A 21,486-nucleotide genomic window follows, 5' to 3' on the forward strand; every position below is an offset into this window, starting at 1 on the left:
TTTGTCAAAAATGTTGGCAAAAATTTTATTTCTATAGAAAATTTTGTCAAAATCTTATTTCTATAGAAAATTTTGCAAAATTTTATTTCGTTAGAAAATTTTGTCAAACATTTATTTATATAGAAAATTTTGTCAAAATTTTATTTCTATAGAACATTTTGTCAAAATTTTATTTCTATAGAAAATTTTGACAAAATTTTATTTCTATAGAAAATGTTGTCAAAATTTTATTTCTATACAAAATTTTCTCAAAACTTCAGTATTCAGTACAGAACCGTAATCCAACCAATAGTAATGTTACACAAAATTCAAGACCTATTCCGAATGAAACTGTTTTAGATGAAGAGGATGACGTAAAAATTTTATTTCTATAGAAAATTTTGTCAACATTTTATTTCTTAAGAAAATTTTGTCAAAATTTTATTTCTTTAGAAAATTTTGTCAAAATTTTATTTCTTTAGAAAGTTTTGTCAAAATTTTATTTCTAACATATGAAAAATTTTGCCAAAATTTTATTTCTATAATAAATTTTGTCAAAATTTTATTTCTATAGAGAATTTTGTTAAAATTTTATTTCTATAGAGAATTTTGTCAAAATTTTATTTCTATAGGAAATTTTGTCACAATTTTATTTCTATAGAAAATTTTGTCATATTCATTTCAGTGTACAGCAGTAATTTGACAATACCAATATTTTTAATTCACTTCCGATAGCATTTCCAAATTCTTTGTTATGAAATTATGTCCTCCTATAGTATCGTTTATCCGAAACCATTACCACCATTGGAAAACCAAACGTTGATAAATGATAATGGATTTGCATTGACGGAAATAGCTGCATTACGAAATGGTTGGCGTCTCATCAACCGACGTTTCATGTATCATTCACGAGCGATTTTTATGGGGTAAGCGAAAAAAATGGATTCCTTTCAAATGGCAAATGTCCTGTGTACGTCAATTTTCTTGTATCCAGATTTTTCGAAGAAAATGAAAATTTTCTTGAGCAATTTCGTGATCAAAAGGGAAAGCTAAATATGTCTCATCTTCATCAGCATCCACAGCTACTATTATCAACCTATGGTAATCTCATTATGAAGGCCCTTGACGATTCCACCTATATTAATGTGCTGATGACGGATATTAGCCAGCGTCATAGAATTTTTGGAGTTACATATGAACATATAAAGGTATGTTTTCATAAGACCAACCACCACAAGCTTTTTTTTTTTTGGAGCATTCGACTCCGCCGCCGATTAAGTCGCTTCATCCAGAGTGAAATATAGCCGCCAAATAATCAAACGGCCGAAAAAGCCATCTCATACTGCACGAAAGTGCCTGTGCGTTATTTCCACCCTTTACTGTCGAAGCGCCAAATTGAGATGATCGACACTTCAGTTTTTTTAGTGCCAACTTTAGGTTAGTTCAGATCACTATAGGAGCATTAAGATTTCTCGAGGTAATTTTCTCAACTTCTTCTGCGTTAAGTGGTCCCCTTTAATGTCGCTCAAGAACTTTCATTTATCCGTCTTCCTTAAAGTTATTTTAAACATCCACCTAGAGGCCCATATGAGGGCGAGTATGTTCTTTAAGCTAAAAAAGAAGCCCAGTTTCTTGCTTCTTCTAAAGGACAATGCTGGGCACTGACACAGGAAGTGGTACGCGTCTTCCGGATCCAGACACCATCTGCAAATGTCCTATTCTTACCATATGTTTCCCAGGTGTGTTATGTCCAGTTATAACACACTTGCTTTGTTCGCCGCTAACTTTCTAAGAGATCCAACGTCCTCGCCTCATAGTTCCTCATACGTGTTTATAGTAAATTTATCATTCTGTTTGTAACACATCGAAATATCGATTTCCGCTACAGCATTTAATAATAAAGATTTTTTGAATAGCCCCCAAATGAATTTTTGACAAAATTTTCTATAGAAATAAAATTTTGACAAAATTGTCTATAGAAATAAAATTTTGACAAAATCTTATATAGAAATAAAATATTGAGAAAATTTTCTATAGAAATAAAATTTTGAGGATATTTTCTATAGAAATAAAATTTTAACATTTTCTACACACTGTTAGAAAAAAAATGTTTTTCATATGTTCCGATATAAACAAAATGTGTTTCGGCACAATTTTTAAACAAAATATATTTAAGTGCAAACATTTAATGTTCCTAAACTAACACTAAATGTTTGGGACACATATGTTAATATGTTAGAATATATTATGTTTGGGGCATGAATGTTTCATAAAAATAATATGTGTGAATGTAAACATATATAAATTTACAAATTTCGAGTAGTATGTTGTGATATTTTATTCAGAGAGCGACAGAGAGAGAGAGAGAGAGAATATAGAGAAAGAAATAGAGATGGAAACCGGGAGGGTTGACGAAAGATATCAACATAACACAGCGAGAGAATCAAAAGGGACGAATTTCTTTGAAACCGCTTGTATGTTGCTTCGGAAAACTGTTTTATGATAAGGCCAAAAATTTAATATGCTTAAGTCGAAATATTATTTAATTTGAATATTACAATGAGTATTTCGAGTAAAGGGAATAGACATTCGGAACCAAGAGAATAGACCAAGAGGAGTTGAGCGGACATTAAGTTCGAGTTTTGCAGCTAAAACAATTGAAAAAGTTTATTTTCTTTAAAATGAATTATTAAAGAAATGTAAAAGGCAAAACATTTCCATTTTAGAGTGATAATGCCAACTTAATACCGGCCTTAAATTAAGTACAAATGTGTAAATTAAAAAAAAAAATGGTGTTCGGTCGGAGCAGGGATTGAACCCACGACCCTTTGCATGCTAGGCAGACATGCTAACCACTGCTCCACGTGGCCAACAAATGTATGTTTCTGTTAAATAATGTTGTGTTTGCATGGGCTCGTGGGCGCTGCAAACTATGCTATATAAATGTAACTTATAACGATAATTGTCTACAGGTGACTATAACAGCTACGTAGCCCAGTGGATAGTGTGTCGGCTTACAAACTGTATGGTCCTCGGTTCGATTCTCCGTCCAGGCGAAAGGTAAAATTTAAAAACTTGAATAATTCCTTCAACATTATTTGTATTACACAAAAAGGTGCCAAGAACTAAAAAATTTCGTGAAAGTGAAAATTATGTGAGGGCATGAGCACAATCTTCTTTGTTCCAAGCATATAATATTTTTTTGGGCTCAAAATGCTTCCAAACATATAATATGTTCACATAAAACAAACATATTAATGTTTCGACAGTATCCAATAATATATGTAATTCCTGCAAAGTATGTTTAGAACATATGTTAAAGAAGCGATTTTTTTGAGTAGAAATAAAATTTCTGTCAAATAAAATTTTGACAAAATTTTCTATAGAAAAAATGTTGCAAAATTTTCCATAGAAATAAAATTTTTACAAAATCTTCTATAGAAATAAAATTTTGACAAAAACTTCTATTGAAATAAAATTTTGAACAAATTTTCCATAAAAAAATGTTGCAAAATTTTCCATAGAAATAAAATGTTGACAAAATTTTCATAGAAGTACAATCTTGATAAAATTTTCTATAGAAATATAATTGTCAAAAAATTTTCTGTGGAAGTAAAATTTTGAGAAAATTTTCAATAGAAATAAAATTTTGCAAAGTTTTCAATAGAAATAAAATTTTGACAAAATGTTCCATACAAAAAAAATTTTGACAAAGTTTACTATGGAAATAAAACTTTGTCAAAATTTTCAATAGAAATAAAATTTTTAGAAAAATTCGTATAGAAATAAAATTTTGACTAAATTTTCTATAAAGATAAAATGTTGACGAAATTTTCTCTATAAATAACATTTTGACAAAATTATGTATAAAAATAAAATTTTATAAAATTTTCACTAGAAATAAAATTTTAGCAAAATTTTCTGTAGAAATAGAATTGTGAAAAAATCTATAGAAATAAAATTTTGACAGAAACTTCTATAGAAATGAAATTTTGTTAAAATTTTTTTATACAAATAAAATTTTTATAAAAACTTCTATAGAAACAAGCTTCGGCCAGGCCGAAGCTTATGTACCCTCCATCATGGAATGCGTAGAAACTTCTTCTAAACACTGCCATCCACAATCGAAGTGCTTAAGTTGCGGTAACGCTTGCCGATGGCAAGGTATCTTAAAACCTCCTAACACCATCTTCTAAATTGTATGTGAGCCCATACGTGGTATATATTAAATCAAAAAAGATCGATCCAATACGTATATAGTTTAGTTTGACAAAGTAGACATAAAATTTTGACAAAATTTTATATAGAAAGAAAATTTTAACAAAATTTTCTACGAAATAAAATTTTTGTAGATTATTTTTGGCTCTAGTGGCAACCATGATTATGAACCGATATGGACCAATTTTTGTGTGATTGGACCAATTTTGGTATGGTTGTTAGCGACCATATACTAACACCACGTTCCTAATTTGAACCGGATCGGATGAATTTTGCTCCTCCAAGAGGCTCCGGTCAAATCTGGAGAACATTTTATATTGGGGCTATATATAACTATGGACCGATGTGGACCAATTTTTGCAGGGTTGTTAGAGACCATATACCAACACCATGTACCAAATTTCAGCCGGATCGGATGAAATGTGCTTCTGTTAGAGGCTCCACAAGCCAAATCGGGGGGTCCCTTTATATGGGGGCTATACGTAAAAGTAGACCGATATGGCCCATTTTCAATACCATCTGACCTACATCGATAACAACTACTTGTGCCAAGTTTCAAGTCGATAGCTTGTTTCGTTGGGAAGTTAGCGTGATTTCAACAGACGGACGGACGGACGGACATGCTTAGATCGACTCAGAATTTCACCACGACCCAGAATATATATACTTTATGGGGTCTTAGAGCAATATTTCGATGTGTTACAAACGGAATGACAAAGTTAATATACCCCCATCCTATGATGGAGGGTATAATAAAATGTTGACAAGATTTTCTGTAGAAATAAAATGTTATCAAAATTTTCTGTAGAAATAAAATTTTGAGAAAAATTTCTAGAGAAAAAAATGACAAATTTTCTAAAGAAAAAATGTTGACAATATCTTCTATAGAAATAAAATATTGAGAAAATTTTCTATAAAAATAAAAATTTGACAATATTTTCTATAGAAATAAAATTTTGACAGAATTTTCCATAAAATATTAAAATTTTAAGAAATAAAATTTTGACAAAATTTTCTTTAGAAATACAATTTTGACAAAATTTTCTATAGAAATAAAATTTTGACAGAAACTTCTATACAAATAAAATTTTGTTAAAATTTTCTATACAAATAAAATTTTGATAGAAACTTCTATAGAAATAAAATTTTGTTAAAATTTTCTATAGAGATACAATTTTGTTAAAATTTTCTATAGAAATAAAATGTTGACAAATTTTTCTGTAGAAATAAAATGTTATCAAAATTTTCTATAGAAATAAAATTTTCCATAATAATATAATATTAAAATTTTAAGAAATAAAATTTTTACAAAGTTTTTTATAGAAATAAAATTTAAAAAAAAAATTTAATAGAAATAACATTTTGAGAAAATTTTCTATAGAAAGAAAAATTTTGACAAAATTTTCTATAAATTAAATATCAATAGAAAATAATTATTCAAGCTTAAGAGTATGTTCTCCCTTATTGTAGAAGTAATATCTTTCCCTTGTTGGTGCATTCTAAAATCGTTAAAACTTTTAAAAATTGACACACAATACACGCAAAAAATTGCCACTAATAAGATCATAATATATAATATTGTACATATTGAGCCACCGTGGTGCAATGGTTAGCATGCCCGCCTTGCATACACAAGGTCGTGGGTTCGATTCCTGCTACGACCGAACACCAAAAAGTTTTTCAGCGGTGGATTATCCCACCTCAGTAATGCTGGTGACATTTCTGAGGGTTTCAAAGCTTCTCTAAGTGGTTTCACTGGAATGTGGAACGCCGTTCGGACTCGGCTATAAAAAGGAGGTCCCTTGTCATTGAGCTTAACATGGAATCGGGCAGCACTCAGTGATAAGAGAGAAGTTCACCACTGTGGTATCACAATGGACTGAATAGTCTAAGTGAGCCTGATACATCGGGCTGCCACATAGCATAACCTAACCTACATATTGAATTAAAGACAGATGAGAGGTTTAGAAATGACAGCATGCTGTAGTTGGTTGCAATACATATTTGGCACCCTGTAATAAAGTTTTGATTTTAAATAAATTTAATTTTTGATTCAATTTTATTTATTTTTTTTTCTATTTCCTTCAGTTGATTACAGACTACATCTCGTGTTACATTCTAAACTACCTGCAGAAAGTTATTACGCCTACCTTTATTTCAGGCCTTGAAAAAGTGACCAAGGTTATTATGTCATATCATCAAGAGAAAGACATAGATATTGATGCCATGTCTAATAATTCCGGTGGATAATTGGGAATTAAATTTACAATTTTTGCAATTAATAAAAAACGTTTAAGAAATAAAAATGAAATAAATAAAACAATATTTAAAAATTTAAATTGAATAAATATCAAAAAAAAAAACAAATAATGAAATTATACTGTGCGAAATGCATATGTCTTAATATACGGACCATATGCTGTAATATGTATTTTATTGATATTCAATTCATATCTATGCATTTTGCCTCACATAAAGTAGTAGCAACTACTATGAGGTAATTGGTTCAGCAGTATGCCATAAAAAACGCGTTTACCAACGTTTTAGCCCCATGCCTGGCCAACAACCTTTATCTCATCTAAATGTTGGGATTAGCCGAGTTACTGAGACATTTTTCTTAAGAAGATTTTTTCAGTCTACCACTGACTTTCGTCTGGTACGCAGTGCAAGTGCGTATTATAAAAAAAAGTTTGGAATTGTGCAAATACAAAATTGAAAATTCTCAGTGAAAATATTTTGTTATAAATAAGAGCAGAAAAAAATTAAGTAAAAATTTGAAAACTTCTTTTCTTGTGAAATATTTCACTGATTAAAAAAAAACATACCACACTTCAAAAACAAGTTTGAAAAAAAAAACTTAGAAAATAATGGTGGCTATAGTGGATCCGGATAAGAAGGTAACATTATATAGATGTTCCTCTACACACAAAATAATAAGACCAAAATATTTCCTATAAAAATATTGATTGATACTGAAAACGTAAAGAATTAAAAAATTAACTGGTACAATTGAATTTGTAAAAAATTATAAAAAAACGAAATCAATTAAATTTTTAATTGAACCAATTGAAAGTGCCGAAGAAATCAATTAATAGAATTTCAGGTGGATTTGATGAAACATACAACCTCAGGAAGATGGGTTCAAATGGTACGCTTCCCAAATTTAAAATTAAGTTTTCTACATATGGAGAATTTATCAGATTATGTCCCAGAAAAAAAAATCTTCCAAAAAGTAGTTTGGGTCCCAAACTAGTGATCGGGAATTAGTACAAAATTGGATCATCTCCAATGATTTTTACATGGGATATTCATAGGACGGAAGTACTTCCTTTTCAGATTCTTTACTTTAGAAGTTGTGTCATTTGAATGAAGAAATTAAAAAATTTCACTTTTTATTTTCATCGATATTTTTATTACAATCTTATTTTTATATCATGTGCAACACTGTGGAACAGGGTATTATAAGTTAGTGCATATGTTTGCAACACCCAGAAGGAGACGAGATAGACACATGGTGTCTTTGGCAATAATGCTCGGGGTGGGTCCCTGAGTCGATCTAGCTAAAAATTGCTAAAATACCCACATTTTCCTCTAATCCTAATCCTTACTCCGAGTTTTCTCGAATCCTAATGCACATCCATCGACCGATAAATCATAAATATACTTTTGCGAAGTTGCCTCAAAATTGGTTCAGATTTAAATGTTTCCCATATTTTTATACCCTGCGCCACACTGTGGAACAGGGTATTATAAGTTAGTGCATATGTTTGTAACACCCAGAAGGAGACGAGATAGACACATGGTGTCTTTGGCAATAATGCTCAGGGTGGTTCCCTGAGTCGATATAACCATGTCCGTCTGTCCGTCCGTCTGTCTGTGAACACATTTTTGTGATCAAAGTCTAGGTCGCAATTTAAGTCCAATCGCCTTCAAATTTGGCACATGTTCCTAATTTGGGTCAGAATAGAACCCTATTGATTTTGGAAGAAATCGGTTCAGATTTAGATAAAGCTCCCATATATATCTTTCGCCCGATATGCACTAATATGGACCCAGCAGCCAGAGTTTTATACCGATTTGCTTGAAATTTTGTACAAACATAACACTTAGTCGTATAGTCAAGTGTGCAAAATTTGATTGAAATCGGTTAAGATTGAGATATAGCTCCCATATATATCTTTCGCCCGATATGGACTTATATGGCCCCAGAAGCCAGATTTTTGGCCAAATTTGGTTGAAATTTTGCATTAGGAGTACAATTAGTAGTATAGTCATGTGTGCCAAATTTGATATAAATCGGTTGAGATTTAGATATAGCTTCCATATATATTTTTCGCCCGATATGGACTTATATGGCCCCAGAAGCAAGAGTTTTAACCTAATTTGCTTAAAATTTTGCACAAGAAGAACAATTAGTACTATAGTCAAGCGTGCCAAATTTTAATGAAATCGGTTCAGATTTAGATATAGCTCCCATATATCTTTCGCCCGATATGGACTAATACGGTCCCAGAAGCCAGAGATTTACCCCAATTTGGTTGAAATTTTGCACTAGGAGTACAATTAGTAGTGTAGTCAAGTGTGCCAAATTTTATTGAAATCGGTTCAGATTTAGATATATCTCCCATATATATCGTTCGCCCGATTTACACTCATATGACCACAGTGGTCAATCTTTTACTCCGATTTAATTGAAATTTTGCACAGGGAGTAGAATTGGCATTGTAGCTATGCGTGCCAAATTTGGTTGAAATCGGTTCAGATTTAGATATATCTCCCATATATAGCTTTCGCCCGATTGACACTCATATGATCACAGAGGCCAATTTTTAACTCCGATTTAGTTGAAATTTTGCACAAGGAGTAGAATTAGCATTGTTGCTATGCGTGCCAAATTTGGTTGAAATCAGTTCAGATTTAGATATAGCTCCCATATATATGTTTTTCTGATTTCGACAAAAATGGTCAAAATACCAACATTTTCCTTGTAAAATCGCCACTGCTCAGTCGAAAAGTTGTAAAAATGACTCTAATTTTCCCAAACTTCTAATGCATATATATCGAGTGATAAATCATAAATAAACTTTTGCGAAGTTTCCTTAAAATTGCTTCAGATATAAATGTTTCCCATATTTATACCCTGCGCCACACTGTGGAACAGGGTATTATAAGTTAGTGCATATGTTTGCAACACCCAGAAGGAGACGAGATAGACACGGGGTGTCTTTGGCAAAAATGCTCAGGGTGGGCTCCTGAGTCGATATAGCCATCCGTCTGTCCGTGAACACATTTTTGTAATCAAAGTCTAGGTCGCAGTTTTAGTCCAATCGATATATATATATATATATATATATATATATATATATATATATATATATATATATATATATATATATATATATATATATATATATATATATATATATATATATATATATATATATATATATATATATATATATATATATATATATATATATATATATATATATATATATATATATATATATATATATATATATATATATATATATATATATATATATATATATATATATATATTTCGCCCGATATGGACTTATATGGTCCCAGAAGCCAGAGTTTTACCCTAATTTGCTTAAAATTTCGCCACTGCTTAGTCGAAAAGTGTAAAAATTACTCTAATTTTCCTAAACTTCTAATACATATATATCGAGTGATAAATCATAAATAAACTTTTGCGAAGTTTCCTTAAAATTGCTTCAGATTTCAATGTTTCCAATATTATTTTACTAACATTGTGTTCCACCCTAGTGCATTAGCCGATTTAAATTTTGAGTGTATAGATTTTGTAGAAGTCTATCAAATTCTGTCCAGATCGAGTGATATTTAAATGTATGTATTTGGGACAAACCTTTATATATAGCCCCCAATCGAAAATTTAGATCTACAAAGTGGTGCAGGGTATAATATAGTCGGCCCCGCTCGACTTTAGACTTTCCTTACTTGTTTACATTTGAGTAACCTCTTAAAGCGGTCTTATTTGTCTCCATCTATATTTTTGGTTTTTTTATTTGAGGTTTCGCAGCGAGAATCAAACATAGCACTTTCTGATTTTTCATTGATAATTTTATTAAGCTTGGCGATTTATGTTGATATATTTATTCGATTAATTGGAATAAATTGTTATTTTTTGTTCGGGTTGAGTTCGAATAATGGTTAATGGAAAAATCCTATACCTCAGTTAATTACACTTGTTTACACTGAAAATGTACATTTGATGAGAGGTGACTTTTCTTAAATATCATTTTCAACATAAATTCAACTTGATTTGAAAAAGCTCATCTTCAATTCATCTTCAATTCATCTTCAAATTGTTTGCGAATTACAACCAATTTGGCAAAATGTTGACGAAAACTTTGAAAATGTGTTGAAGATAATTGGAGAAAACTTTGACAAAACACTACCCTGATATGCAACGAAAAAACCACTGGTTTTCAATACTACTTTGGACAACAAAGTTCGTGGAAGAAATACAAAAATGTGGAAATGTTTTAATAATCAATTGAAATTGTTTATAATAATTGGTAAGTAAAACTAAAACACGAAATGAAAACTTTAAGGAAGTCACTAAACTCAAATCTCTTTACAGACAACTAAAATATTTGGATGCTGATTCTTGGACACATTAAGAGGCTGGCCGATGAAAAATGGTAGTGGCTTATCGAGAAGAGAAAGTTTCCATAAATCAAAGTGCAACCAAAAAAACTTGGTATTTATGCTTTTCCATATCAACAACTACTGGATGATAATTCGCAATTCACAAAATAACAAATTAAACCGATGATGCGATATAAATTAAACTATCGATGTGATATAGTTTAATTTATATCGCATCATCGGTTTAATTTGTTATTTTGTGAATTGAAATTGCTGGAAATTTATTCCAATTATCTGGACATCAAGTTCCTGAAAATTGCCAGTATTTTAATAACAACAATTTTGTAACACCAACGTTCTTGAGGAAATCACGAAGTACGTGGTCAGTTGGAAGAAATACAAATTGGTAAGTCAAAATAAAAAGTGAAATGAAAACATAATGGAAATCACAAAACTCGATTGTTTTGCAAAAAACTAAAATCATTGAATGGTATATTCTTGGAAGATGTTGGCCGATGAAAAACCGATGAAGGAAACAACAAAGAAAAGTTTTCAGAAAACTTACAAAGTGCAACCAATTAAAACAAAGTGCAACAATTCCTATATCAAGAACTTCTGGATGAAAATGTGCATCATCGGTTTAATTTGTTATTTTGTGAATTGAAATTGCTGGAAATTTATTCCAATTATCTGGTCATCAAGTTCCTGAAAATTGCCAGTATTTTAATAACAATTTTGTAACACTAACGTTCTTGAGGAAATCACGAAGTACGTGGTCAGTTGGAAGAAATACAAATTGGTAAGTCAAATAAAAAGTGAAATGAAAACATAATGGAAATCACAAAACTCGATTGTTTTGCAGAAAACTAAAATCATTGGATGGTATATTCTTGGAAGATGTTGGCCGATGAAAACCCGATGAAGGGAACAACAAAGAAAAGTTTTCAGAAAACTTACAAAGTGCAATCAATTAAACCAAAGTGCAACAATTCCTATATCAAGAACTTCTGGATGAAAATGTGCATTACATCAATTTAGATCCCGTCATCAGTTTGATATTTTGTGATTTCCTCTTGCTGGAATCTATTCTAACACACAAGCCAGCAAGTTTCTCGATAGTAATTATTTCAAATTGCCAGCATATTAATGACACCAACATTATGGAGGAAATGGAATTATACATGTAAAAATGTTTAAGATATTTAAAGTTGTATTCATAGTTTTATTTATTAATACGTTTAATAAGATAATTACATTTTGATTGGTATTATATTATTATTTTTATATATTATTAATGTTATTTTTAAGATTATTATATTTGTTAACGAAAAAAATAATAAAATTTACAAAATCCCTAGAAATTTAGTATTGACTTTCAGTTAGAACTAGGATTGACTTTCATACAAATTGTGGTTTGAAAGTATTCGCAACAATGGTAATTTTTTATTTTTCTCACATTGAAAACTGTTTGAGAAATTATTGAGTAGCGATGCATTTCAATTTGAGGATTACAATTGAGAAATTATTGCTATTGTGTTGAATTTTACTGTTGAGGGTAATGTCTGTTTTTTGTTGAGAACGCGATTTTCTCAACAATTTCTCAACTTGAATATTACCCTAATCCTTTGAAAAATTATTGAATTTTAGTATTTTTCAAACGTTTGTGTTTATTGGGTAGTTTACAAAATAAAATCTGTTTCATGTACATTTGATGAGATGTGGCTTTTCTTATGTATGTATTTTGATCTGCTGAATTCGGAAAAAAAAATTAATTTTTTTGTGGAACAGTTTTTGAGATATCCCGTTATTTTAAGATTTTCGTTCCTTGTTCACTAAACAAACTATATCTCGAGTTTGAAGTATCCGATTATATCGTTGTTGTTAAATGAAAGCTATTGAGATGACGAACAATCGTGTATAATTGGATCTGTAATAAGTTATGTGTTTCAAAAAATATCGATGTAAAAACGGCAAATTAAAAAGTGACCCTTTTCTGCCGAAAAAGTACAAACCATTGAAAAAAAATTGTTTCTCTTCATGGTCGTATAGATGATATTCTAACGTAAGTAATATGACCAACTAGAAGAAAAACGACCGAAAAATGACAAATTTATAAGCAATTGAGTGAACAGATCCGATGTCAAATCATCAATATACGACCATAAAGAGAAACCGGACGTTATTTCAATGGTTCGTCATCTCAATGCCTTTCATTTAAGTAACAACAACGATATAATTGGACACTTCTAACTCGAGATATAATTTTTTTTTAGTGAAAAAGGAATGAAAATCGAAAAATAACGGGATATCTCAAAAACTGCCCCATAACAAAATTTTTTAAAGTTTTTTTCCGAATTCAGCAGATCAAATTACAAAAGTCAAATCTTATCAAATGTACATGAAATTTTTTTTTTGTTTTTTTGTAAACTAGTGTTATTAACCCCGGATAATGGCTATAATCGGACATTTCCAACTCGAGATATAATTCGTGTAATGAAAAAAAGGCATATCTCAAAAACTATTCCATATTTTTTTTTTTATATTTTTTCGAATTCAGCAGATCAAAAATACATAAGAAAAGTCACCTCTCATCAAATGTACATTTTCAGTGTAAACAAGTGTAATTAACTGAGGTATAGGATTTTTCCATTAACCATTATTCGAACTCAACCCGAACAAAAAATAACAATTTATTCCAATTAATCGAATAAATATATCAACATAAATCGCCAAGCTTAATAAAATTATCAATGAAAAATCAGAAAGTGCTATGTTTGATTCTCGCTGCGAAACCTCAAATAAAAAAACCAAAAATATAGATGGAGACAAATAAGACCGCTTTAAGAGGTTACTCAAATGTAAACAAGTAAGGAAAGTCTAAAGTCGAGCGGGGCCGACTATATTATACCCTGCACCACTTTGTAGATCTAAATTTTCGATTGGGGGCTATATATAAAGGTTTGTCCCAAATACATACATTTAAATATCACTCGATCTGGACAGAATTTGATAGACTTCTACAAAATCTATACACTCAAAATTTAAATCGGCTAATGCACTAGGGTGGAACACAATGTTAGTAAAATAATATTGGAAACATTGAAATCTGAAGCAATTTTAAGGAAACTTCGCAAAAGTTTATTTATGACTTATCACTCGATATATATGTATTAGAAGTTTAGGAAAATTAGAGTAATTTTTACACTTTTCGACTAAGCAGTGGCGAAATTTTAAGCAAATTAGGGTAAAACTCTGGCTTCTGGGACCATATAAGTCCATATCGGGCGAAATATATATATATATATATATATATATATATATATATATATATATATATATATATATATATATATATATATATATATATATATATATATATATATATATATATATCGCCCGATATGGACTTATATGGTCCCAGAAGCCAGAGTTTTACCCTAATTTGCTTAAAATTTCGCCACTGCTTAGTCGAAAAGTGTAAAAATTACTCTAATTTTCCTAAACTTCTAATACATATATATCGAGTGATAAATCATAAATAAACTTTTGCGAAGTTTCCTTAAAATTGCTTCAGATTTCAATGTTTCCAATATTATTTTACTAACATTGTGTTCCACCCTAGTGCATTAGCCGATTTAAATTTTGAGTGTATAGATTTTGTAGAAGTCTATCAAATTCTGTCCAGATCGAGTGATATTTAAATGTATGTATTTGGGACAAACCTTTATATATAGCCCCCAATCGAAAATTTAGATCTACAAAGTGGTGCAGGGTATAATATAGTCGGCCCCGCTCGACTTTAGACTTTCCTTACTTGTTTACATTTGAGTAACCTCTTAAAGCGGTCTTATTTGTCTCCATCTATATTTTTGGTTTTTTTATTTGAGGTTTCGCAGCGAGAATCAAACATAGCACTTTCTGATTTTTCATTGATAATTTTATTAAGCTTGGCGATTTATGTTGATATATTTATTCGATTAATTGGAATAAATTGTTATTTTTTGTTCGGGTTGAGTTCGAATAATGGTTAATGGAAAAATCCTATACCTCAGTTAATTACACTTGTTTACACTGAAAATGTACATTTGATGAGAGGTGACTTTTCTTATGTATTTTTGATCTGCTGAATTCGAAAAAATATAAAAAAAAAAATATGGAATAGTTTTTGAGATATGCCTTTTTTTCATTACACGAATTATATCTCGAGTTGGAAATGTCCGATTATAGCCATTATCCGGGGTTAATAACACTAGTTTACAAAAAAACAAAAAAAAAATTTCATGTACATTTGATAAGATTTGACTTTTGTAATTTGATCTGCTGAATTCGGAAAAAAACTTTAAAAAATTTTGTTATGGGGCAGTTTTTGAGATATCCCGTTATTTTTCGATTTTCATTCCTTTTTCACTAAAAAAAAATTATATCTCGAGTTAGAAGTGTCCAATTATATCGTTGTTGTTACTTAAATGAAAGGCATTGAGATGACGAACCATTGAAATAACGTCCGGTTTCTCTTTATGGTCGTATATTGATGATTTGACATCGGATCTGTTCACTCAATTGCTTATAAATTTGTCATTTTTCGGTCGTTTTTCTTCTAGTTGGTCATATTACTTACGTTAGAATATCATCTATACGACCATGAAGAGAAACAATTTTTTTTCAATGGTTTGTACTTTTTCGGCAGAAAAGGGTCACTTTTTAATTTGCCGTTTTTACATCGATATTTTTTGAAACACATAACTTATTACAGATCCAATTATACACGATTGTTCGTCATCTCAATAGCTTTCATTTAACAACAACGATATAATCGGATACTTCAAACTCGAGATATAGTTTGTTTAGTGAACAAGGAACGAAAATCTTAAAATAACGGGATATCTCAAAAACTGTTCCACAAAAAAATTAATTTTTTTTTCCGAATTCAGCAGATCAAAATACATACATAAGAAAAGCCACATCTCATCAAATGTACATGAAACAGATTTTATTTTGTAAACTACCCAATAAACACAAACGTTTGAAAAATACTAAAATTCAATAATTTTTCAAAGGATTAGGGTAATATTCAAGTTGAGAAATTGTTGAGAAAATCGCGTTCTCAACAAAAAACAGACATTACCCTCAACAGTAAAATTCAACACAATAGCAATAATTTCTCAATTGTAATCCTCAAATTGAAATGCATCGCTACTCAATAATTTCTCAAACAGTTTTCAATGTGAGAAAAATAAAAAATTACCATTGTTGCGAATACTTTCAAACCACAATTTGTATGAAAGTCAATCCTAGTTCTAACTGAAAGTCAATACTAAATTTCTAGGGATTTTGTAAATTTTATTATTTTTTCGTTAACAAATATAATAATCTTAAAAATAACATTAATAATATATAAAAATAATAATATAATACCAATCAAAATGTAATTATCTTATTAAACGTATTAATAAATAAAACTATGAATACAACTTTAAATATCTTAAACATTTTTACATGTATAATTCCATTTCCTCCATAATGTTGGTGTCATTAATATGCTGGCAATTTGAAATAATTACTATCGAGAAACTTGCTGGCTTGTGTGTTAGAATAGATTCCAGCAAGAGGAAATCACAAAATATCAAACTGATGACGGGATCTAAATTGATGTAATGCACATTTTCATCCAGAAGTTCTTGATATAGGAATTGTTGCACTTTGGTTTAATTGATTGCACTTTGTAAGTTTTCTGAAAACTTTTCTTTGTTGTTCCCTTCATCGGGTTTTCATCGGCCAACATCTTCCAAGAATATACCATCCAATGATTTTAGTTTTCTGCAAAACAATCGAGTTTTGTGATTTCCATTATGTTTTCATTTCACTTTTTATTTGACTTACCAATTTGTATTTCTTCCAACTGACCACGTACTTCGTGATTTCCTCAAGAACGTTAGTGTTACAAAATTGTTATTAAAATACTGGCAATTTTCAGGAACTTGATGACCAGATAATTGGAATAAATTTCCAGCAATTTCAATTCACAAAATAACAAATTAAACCGATGATGCACATTTTCATCCAGAAGTTCTTGATATAGGAATTGTTGCACTTTGTTTTAATTGGTTGCACTTTGTAAGTTTTCTGAAAACTTTTCTTTGTTGTTTCCTTCATCGGTTTTTCATCGGCCAACATCTTTCAAGAATATACCATTCAATGATTTTAGTTTTTTGCAAAACAATCGAGTTTTGTGATTTCCATTATGTTTTCATTTCACTTTTTATTTTGACTTACCAATTTGTATTTCTTCCAACTGACCACGTACTTCGTGATTTCCTCAAGAACGTTGGTGTTACAAAATTGTTGTTATTAAAATACTGGCAATTTTCAGGAACTTGATGTCCAGATAATTGGAATAAATTTCCAGCAATTTCAATTCACAAAATAACAAATTAAACCGATGATGCGATATAAATTAAACTATATCACATCGATAGTTTAATTTATATCGCATCATCGGTTTAATTTGTTATTTTGTGAATTGCGAATTATCATCCAGTAGTTGTTGATATGGAAAAGCATAAATACCAAGTTTTTTTGGTTGCACTTTGATTTATGGAAACTTTCTCTTCTCGATAAGCCACTACCATTTTTCATCGGCCAGCCTCTTAATGTGTCCAAGAATCAGCATCCAAATATTTTAGTTGTCTGTAAAGAGATTTGAGTTTAGTGACTTCCTTAAAGTTTTCATTTCGTGTTTTAGTTTTACTTACCAATTATTATAAGCAATTTCAATTGATTATTAAAACATTTCCACATTTTTGTATTTCTTCCACGAACTTTGTTGTCCAAAGTAGTATTGAAAACCAGTGGTTTTTTCGTTGCATATCAGGGTAGTGTTTTGTCAAAGTTTTCTCCAATTATCTTCAACACATTTTCAAAGTTTTCGTCAACATTTTGCCAAATTGGTTGTAATTCGCAAACAATTTGAAGATGAATTGAAGATGAATTGAAGATGAGCTTTTTCAAATCAAGTTGAATTTATGTTGAAAATGATATTTACCCTCAAACTGAAGAGGTGTTGCATTTGAAAAACGCTCATCCTGTGTTTATTGGGTAGTGTTATTAACCCCGGCTTCCAATATCTGCGTGTGCAATGGAACGTATACGAAATATCATTACAGGGTCAATGCTCATACGCCTTGATGGCCGATGTTGACCTTAATAAAGAGCTTGAGTTGTCTCGAGTCATGTTGGTTCAACCACACGGTAATAAGTATGGCCGTGAGAAATATGTCCAAAACTGAAGAGTGAAAAACTAAAATAGTGGCAGTAATACTGGGGAATTGTACTATTCATCACAATGACTCTTCGATATTTAGATTAATAAAAAATAAATGATTAAATAAAGATAACCCTGAAAAATATGACAAAAGACTACATATTTTAATAAAAAATCAAAATATTTTAAATAAAAATCATTTACCCTTTCACAGCCGAATTAAACCTTATATTAAAAACTTTAATTTTTCCTCTGTCGGTTGCTTAAAAGTCGATGGGTTTGTTTTATTGACATTATATTGCGATTTTTATTTGCTAGAACTATTTCTTGCAATGACATTTCACTTTCATTCCATGAATAGAATAAATACGTGTGGTACTTATTGTGGTAATTTGAAATTTATGGTGTATTAAAAACATCATTTAAGACTATATTTTATTTGCTTCCAATGCAGTGTGAAAATTTACGTTGCCGGCATGCATTTGATTGATGTTGATCAATGTTAGACAATAGCACAAGGAGAGTAAATGTAGGAATTTAAAGACTAGGAGCTCATATGTGTCCGACAATGTAATTAAAAGCAACTTTATTTTGAATTAATTTAAAGATGATACGTTTTCCATAATGAATTTTGTTTTTTTTTACAAAAAAAAAAAAAAAAAAAAATCCAAAATATTTCCAGTTAAAAACTTAAAGTTGAATTTTGTTTCAATTAATAAATTAATTGATACAATTAACTTTTTAATCAAGATAGAAATATTTAGTTAATTAAGTCAATAATTGAATATTTTTAATTAAAAAATAATTGATACAATTAACTTTTTAATCGAACTCGGAAGACTCGAAAGTCAGTTTAAAAATAGTGATGGACATTTTTTTAAATTTTCAATTAAAAAATTATTTGAAACAATCAGCCAGTTAAGAAAGTAATTGAAAACAGGTACGTTTTTAATACAAAAAAAAAAAAAATAAAAGGTTATAAAATAAGGTTATAGAAATGCATTTAAGTCACCACCAATATGGAAAATATTTATAGCGTATTTAGACTACAGCCTTTACGCTAAAACAACATCGAGAAATAAATCGAAACTAATGGTGTTTTCTCCTTTGGAAAAAGTGCATTGCCTTCATATTGTCTGCACAGAATTCGAAGCCTTTTCGCACTTTTGCCTGTTTTTTTTTTTTTTTTAGAAAATAACCTAAAAAGTACATTTTCCGGGCAAAATGCAAAAAAAGTGCGAATTTTTCACAAGAAAAGAAAACGCCGTAAATTTTCGAATGTCCTGCGTAGTGATCGTTGGTAGCCAAAGGGTTAACCTGAAGTAACGGAAATCACTGTTGTTTACAATAACTACGAGGGTTGCCTTTTTTGTCTGGAGGGATTGGCCAATCGTGGTGTTGCAATCTGCGAACTGACAGCTCTACCGTAAAGCTTGACATATTGGAGGTTATACATATTCTGAACGTTTTGACATATGAGGGTTATTTGTGTTGTTTACAGCAACTTAGAAGATCCATCTCGCCCAAAAAAATGGAATTAAATAGTGAACATTTTCGGGCGAGTATTTTTTACAACCATGGACGTGGATTAACTCAACTTGACGATGAAGCTCCGTAAAGGACTAGTGGTTTCGTGAATTCCATCGAAGTCGTAGTTTACTCCAAGGCGAATTTCGTGAAGGTGGTTCTATATCAGTTGTTGTCCCGGATACCATTGATGATATGCGCCAGCTGCTATTGGAAGATCGTCATGTGACCTATCGTGAAATTGAGACAACCTTTGGCAACCGGCTGAAATTTGGTACATGGTGTTAGTATATGGTCTTTAACAATCATACAAAAATTGGTCCACATTGGTTCATAATTATATAAATCCCCATATAAACCGATTCCCAGATTTGGCTTGCGGAGCCTCTAAGAGAAGAAAATTTCATCCGATTCGGCTGAAACATGGTACATGGTGTTAGTATATGGTCTCTAACAACTATGCAACAATTGGTCTACATCGGTCAATAATTATATATAGCCCCCATATAAACCGATCGCCCGATTTGGCTTGCGGAGCCTCTAAGAGAAGCAAATTTCATCCGATTTGGTTGAAATTTGGTACATGGTGTTAGTATATGGTCTCTAATGACCATGCAAAAATTGATCCACACCGGTCCATAATTATATATAGCCCCCATAGAAACCGATCCCCAGAGTTGACCTCCGGTGCCTTTTGGAGAAGCAAAATTTATCCGATTTGGTTGAAATTTGGAACGTGGTGGTAGTATATGATATTTAACAACCATGCCAAAAGTGGTCCATATCAGTCCATAATCATATATAGCCCTCATATAAACCGATCCCGAGATTTGGTTTTGGAGCCTCTTGGATGATAAATATCATCCGAGTCAGTTGAAATTTGGTACATTGTGCTAGTATATGGCCGTTAACAACAATGCCTAACTAGGTCCACATCGGTCCATAGTTATATATAGCCCTCAGATAAATCGATCACCAATCACACAAAAATTGGTCCATATAAAGTTCATAATTGTATATAGCCCCCATATAAGCGACCCCCATATTTCAATTCTGGCTCCCTAAGTACCGTGCAAAAGTCCATATCGATTCGTAATTATTTGTAGACTTACCTACACATACCTTTTTTGTCTAATATATACCACGTATGGACTAACTCACAATTTAGAAAACGATTTAAGATACCACAACCCAAGTAATTCGATTGTGGATGACAGTCTTTCGTAGAAGTTTCTACGCAATCCATGGTGGTGGGTACATAAGATTCGGCCTGGCCGAACTTACGGCCATATATACTTGTTTTTATTTGCAGTTACATGATGTCTGCGTTGGTATATTTGTTGGGCACGAAGTAAATATGGAATGATTACTTATTGTTGAAATTGAACCAAAATAATAATATAAATACACATAAACAATGAATTAGTTTATAAATAAATAAAAACACATAAATAAAGTTAATTTTGTGTTTTCTTTGCTCAAGTGGCGTCCTTTTTTCGATGACGAAAAAAGTTTTTTCATAAAGATTAAAACATTTTAGGTTGTGACCATGTTCTTTTAACTCGAAGAAAAACATTTTTGACGAATACCATAGCATTTTAGATCGTGACCATTGTCATTTGATTCAAAATAAATTCCTTTTATCAATATAAAATTTTTTAGATGAGGACAATAGTAATATAATTTTAGATGAGGACAATTTTGTTTTTCTTGGAACCATGTTCACTGAGCCTAGCTCCTATCATATTATTTTGCTCTTCGAATATGATTGTGACAATCATATTTCTTTTCTACGTGTGGGTGGAAGGTTCAAAATTTCGGTAAAAATTAATACATTTTTCTGATTTAAATCGATATTTTTG

At 30.6% G+C, this 21,486-nt stretch overlaps 1 protein-coding gene and 3 long non-coding RNA genes across 5 annotated transcripts; 2 read left to right on the plus strand and 2 right to left on the minus strand.

Moving 5' to 3' along the window:
• Positions 1–682: 682 nt before the first annotated feature.
• LOC142219414 (uncharacterized) lies at positions 683–6,530 on the plus strand. 2 transcript variants are annotated; one of them, XM_075288408.1, is made up of 3 exons: positions 683–905; positions 974–1,187; positions 6,286–6,530. In XM_075288408.1, the coding sequence occupies exons 1-3, from the start codon at positions 742–744 to the stop codon at positions 6,445–6,447; spliced, it is 540 nt and encodes a 179-aa protein (XP_075144523.1). In that variant the 5' UTR covers positions 683–741; the 3' UTR covers positions 6,448–6,530. The 2 variants fall into 2 exon arrangements, with proteins under 2 accessions (XP_075144523.1, XP_075144524.1); XM_075288409.1 differs by having other exon boundaries at positions 6,359–6,530.
• Positions 6,531–11,312: 4,782 nt separating this feature from the next.
• On the plus strand, positions 11,313–12,197 carry LOC142219415 (uncharacterized). The gene is made up of 2 exons (XR_012717562.1): positions 11,313–11,635; positions 11,699–12,197. It is a non-coding gene; the product is annotated as an uncharacterized LOC142219415 (long non-coding RNA).
• A 3,958-nt stretch (positions 12,198–16,155) lies between these two features.
• LOC142219416 (uncharacterized) lies at positions 16,156–17,009 on the minus strand. Its single transcript, XR_012717563.1, has 2 exons — positions 16,717–17,009; positions 16,156–16,653 (listed from the first exon to the last, which is right to left on the minus strand). It is a non-coding gene; the product is annotated as an uncharacterized LOC142219416 (long non-coding RNA).
• A 100-nt stretch (positions 17,010–17,109) lies between these two features.
• On the minus strand, positions 17,110–17,666 carry LOC142219417 (uncharacterized). The gene is made up of 2 exons (XR_012717564.1): positions 17,589–17,666; positions 17,110–17,523 (listed from the first exon to the last, which is right to left on the minus strand). It is a non-coding gene; the product is annotated as an uncharacterized LOC142219417 (long non-coding RNA).
• Positions 17,667–21,486: the final 3,820 nt, after the last annotated feature.

Source organism: Haematobia irritans, chromosome 1 (assembly GCF_050003625.1).
Source record: "Haematobia irritans isolate KBUSLIRL chromosome 1, ASM5000362v1, whole genome shotgun sequence".
NCBI lineage: Eukaryota > Metazoa > Arthropoda > Insecta > Diptera > Muscidae > Haematobia > Haematobia irritans.

Excerpts from the sequence above, each read along its gene's own strand:
- LOC142219414 (XM_075288408.1), top strand. The coding sequence starts at position 742 with ATGTCCTCCTATAGTATCGTTTATCCGAAACCATTACCACCATTGGAA. Across the intron at positions 906-973 it reads TCACGAGCGATTTTTATGGG|ATTTTTCGAAGAAAATGAAA; the intron begins GTAAGCGAAAAA and ends TCTTGTATCCAG. Across the intron at positions 1,188-6,285 it reads TTACATATGAACATATAAAG|TTGATTACAGACTACATCTC; the intron begins GTATGTTTTCAT and ends TATTTCCTTCAG.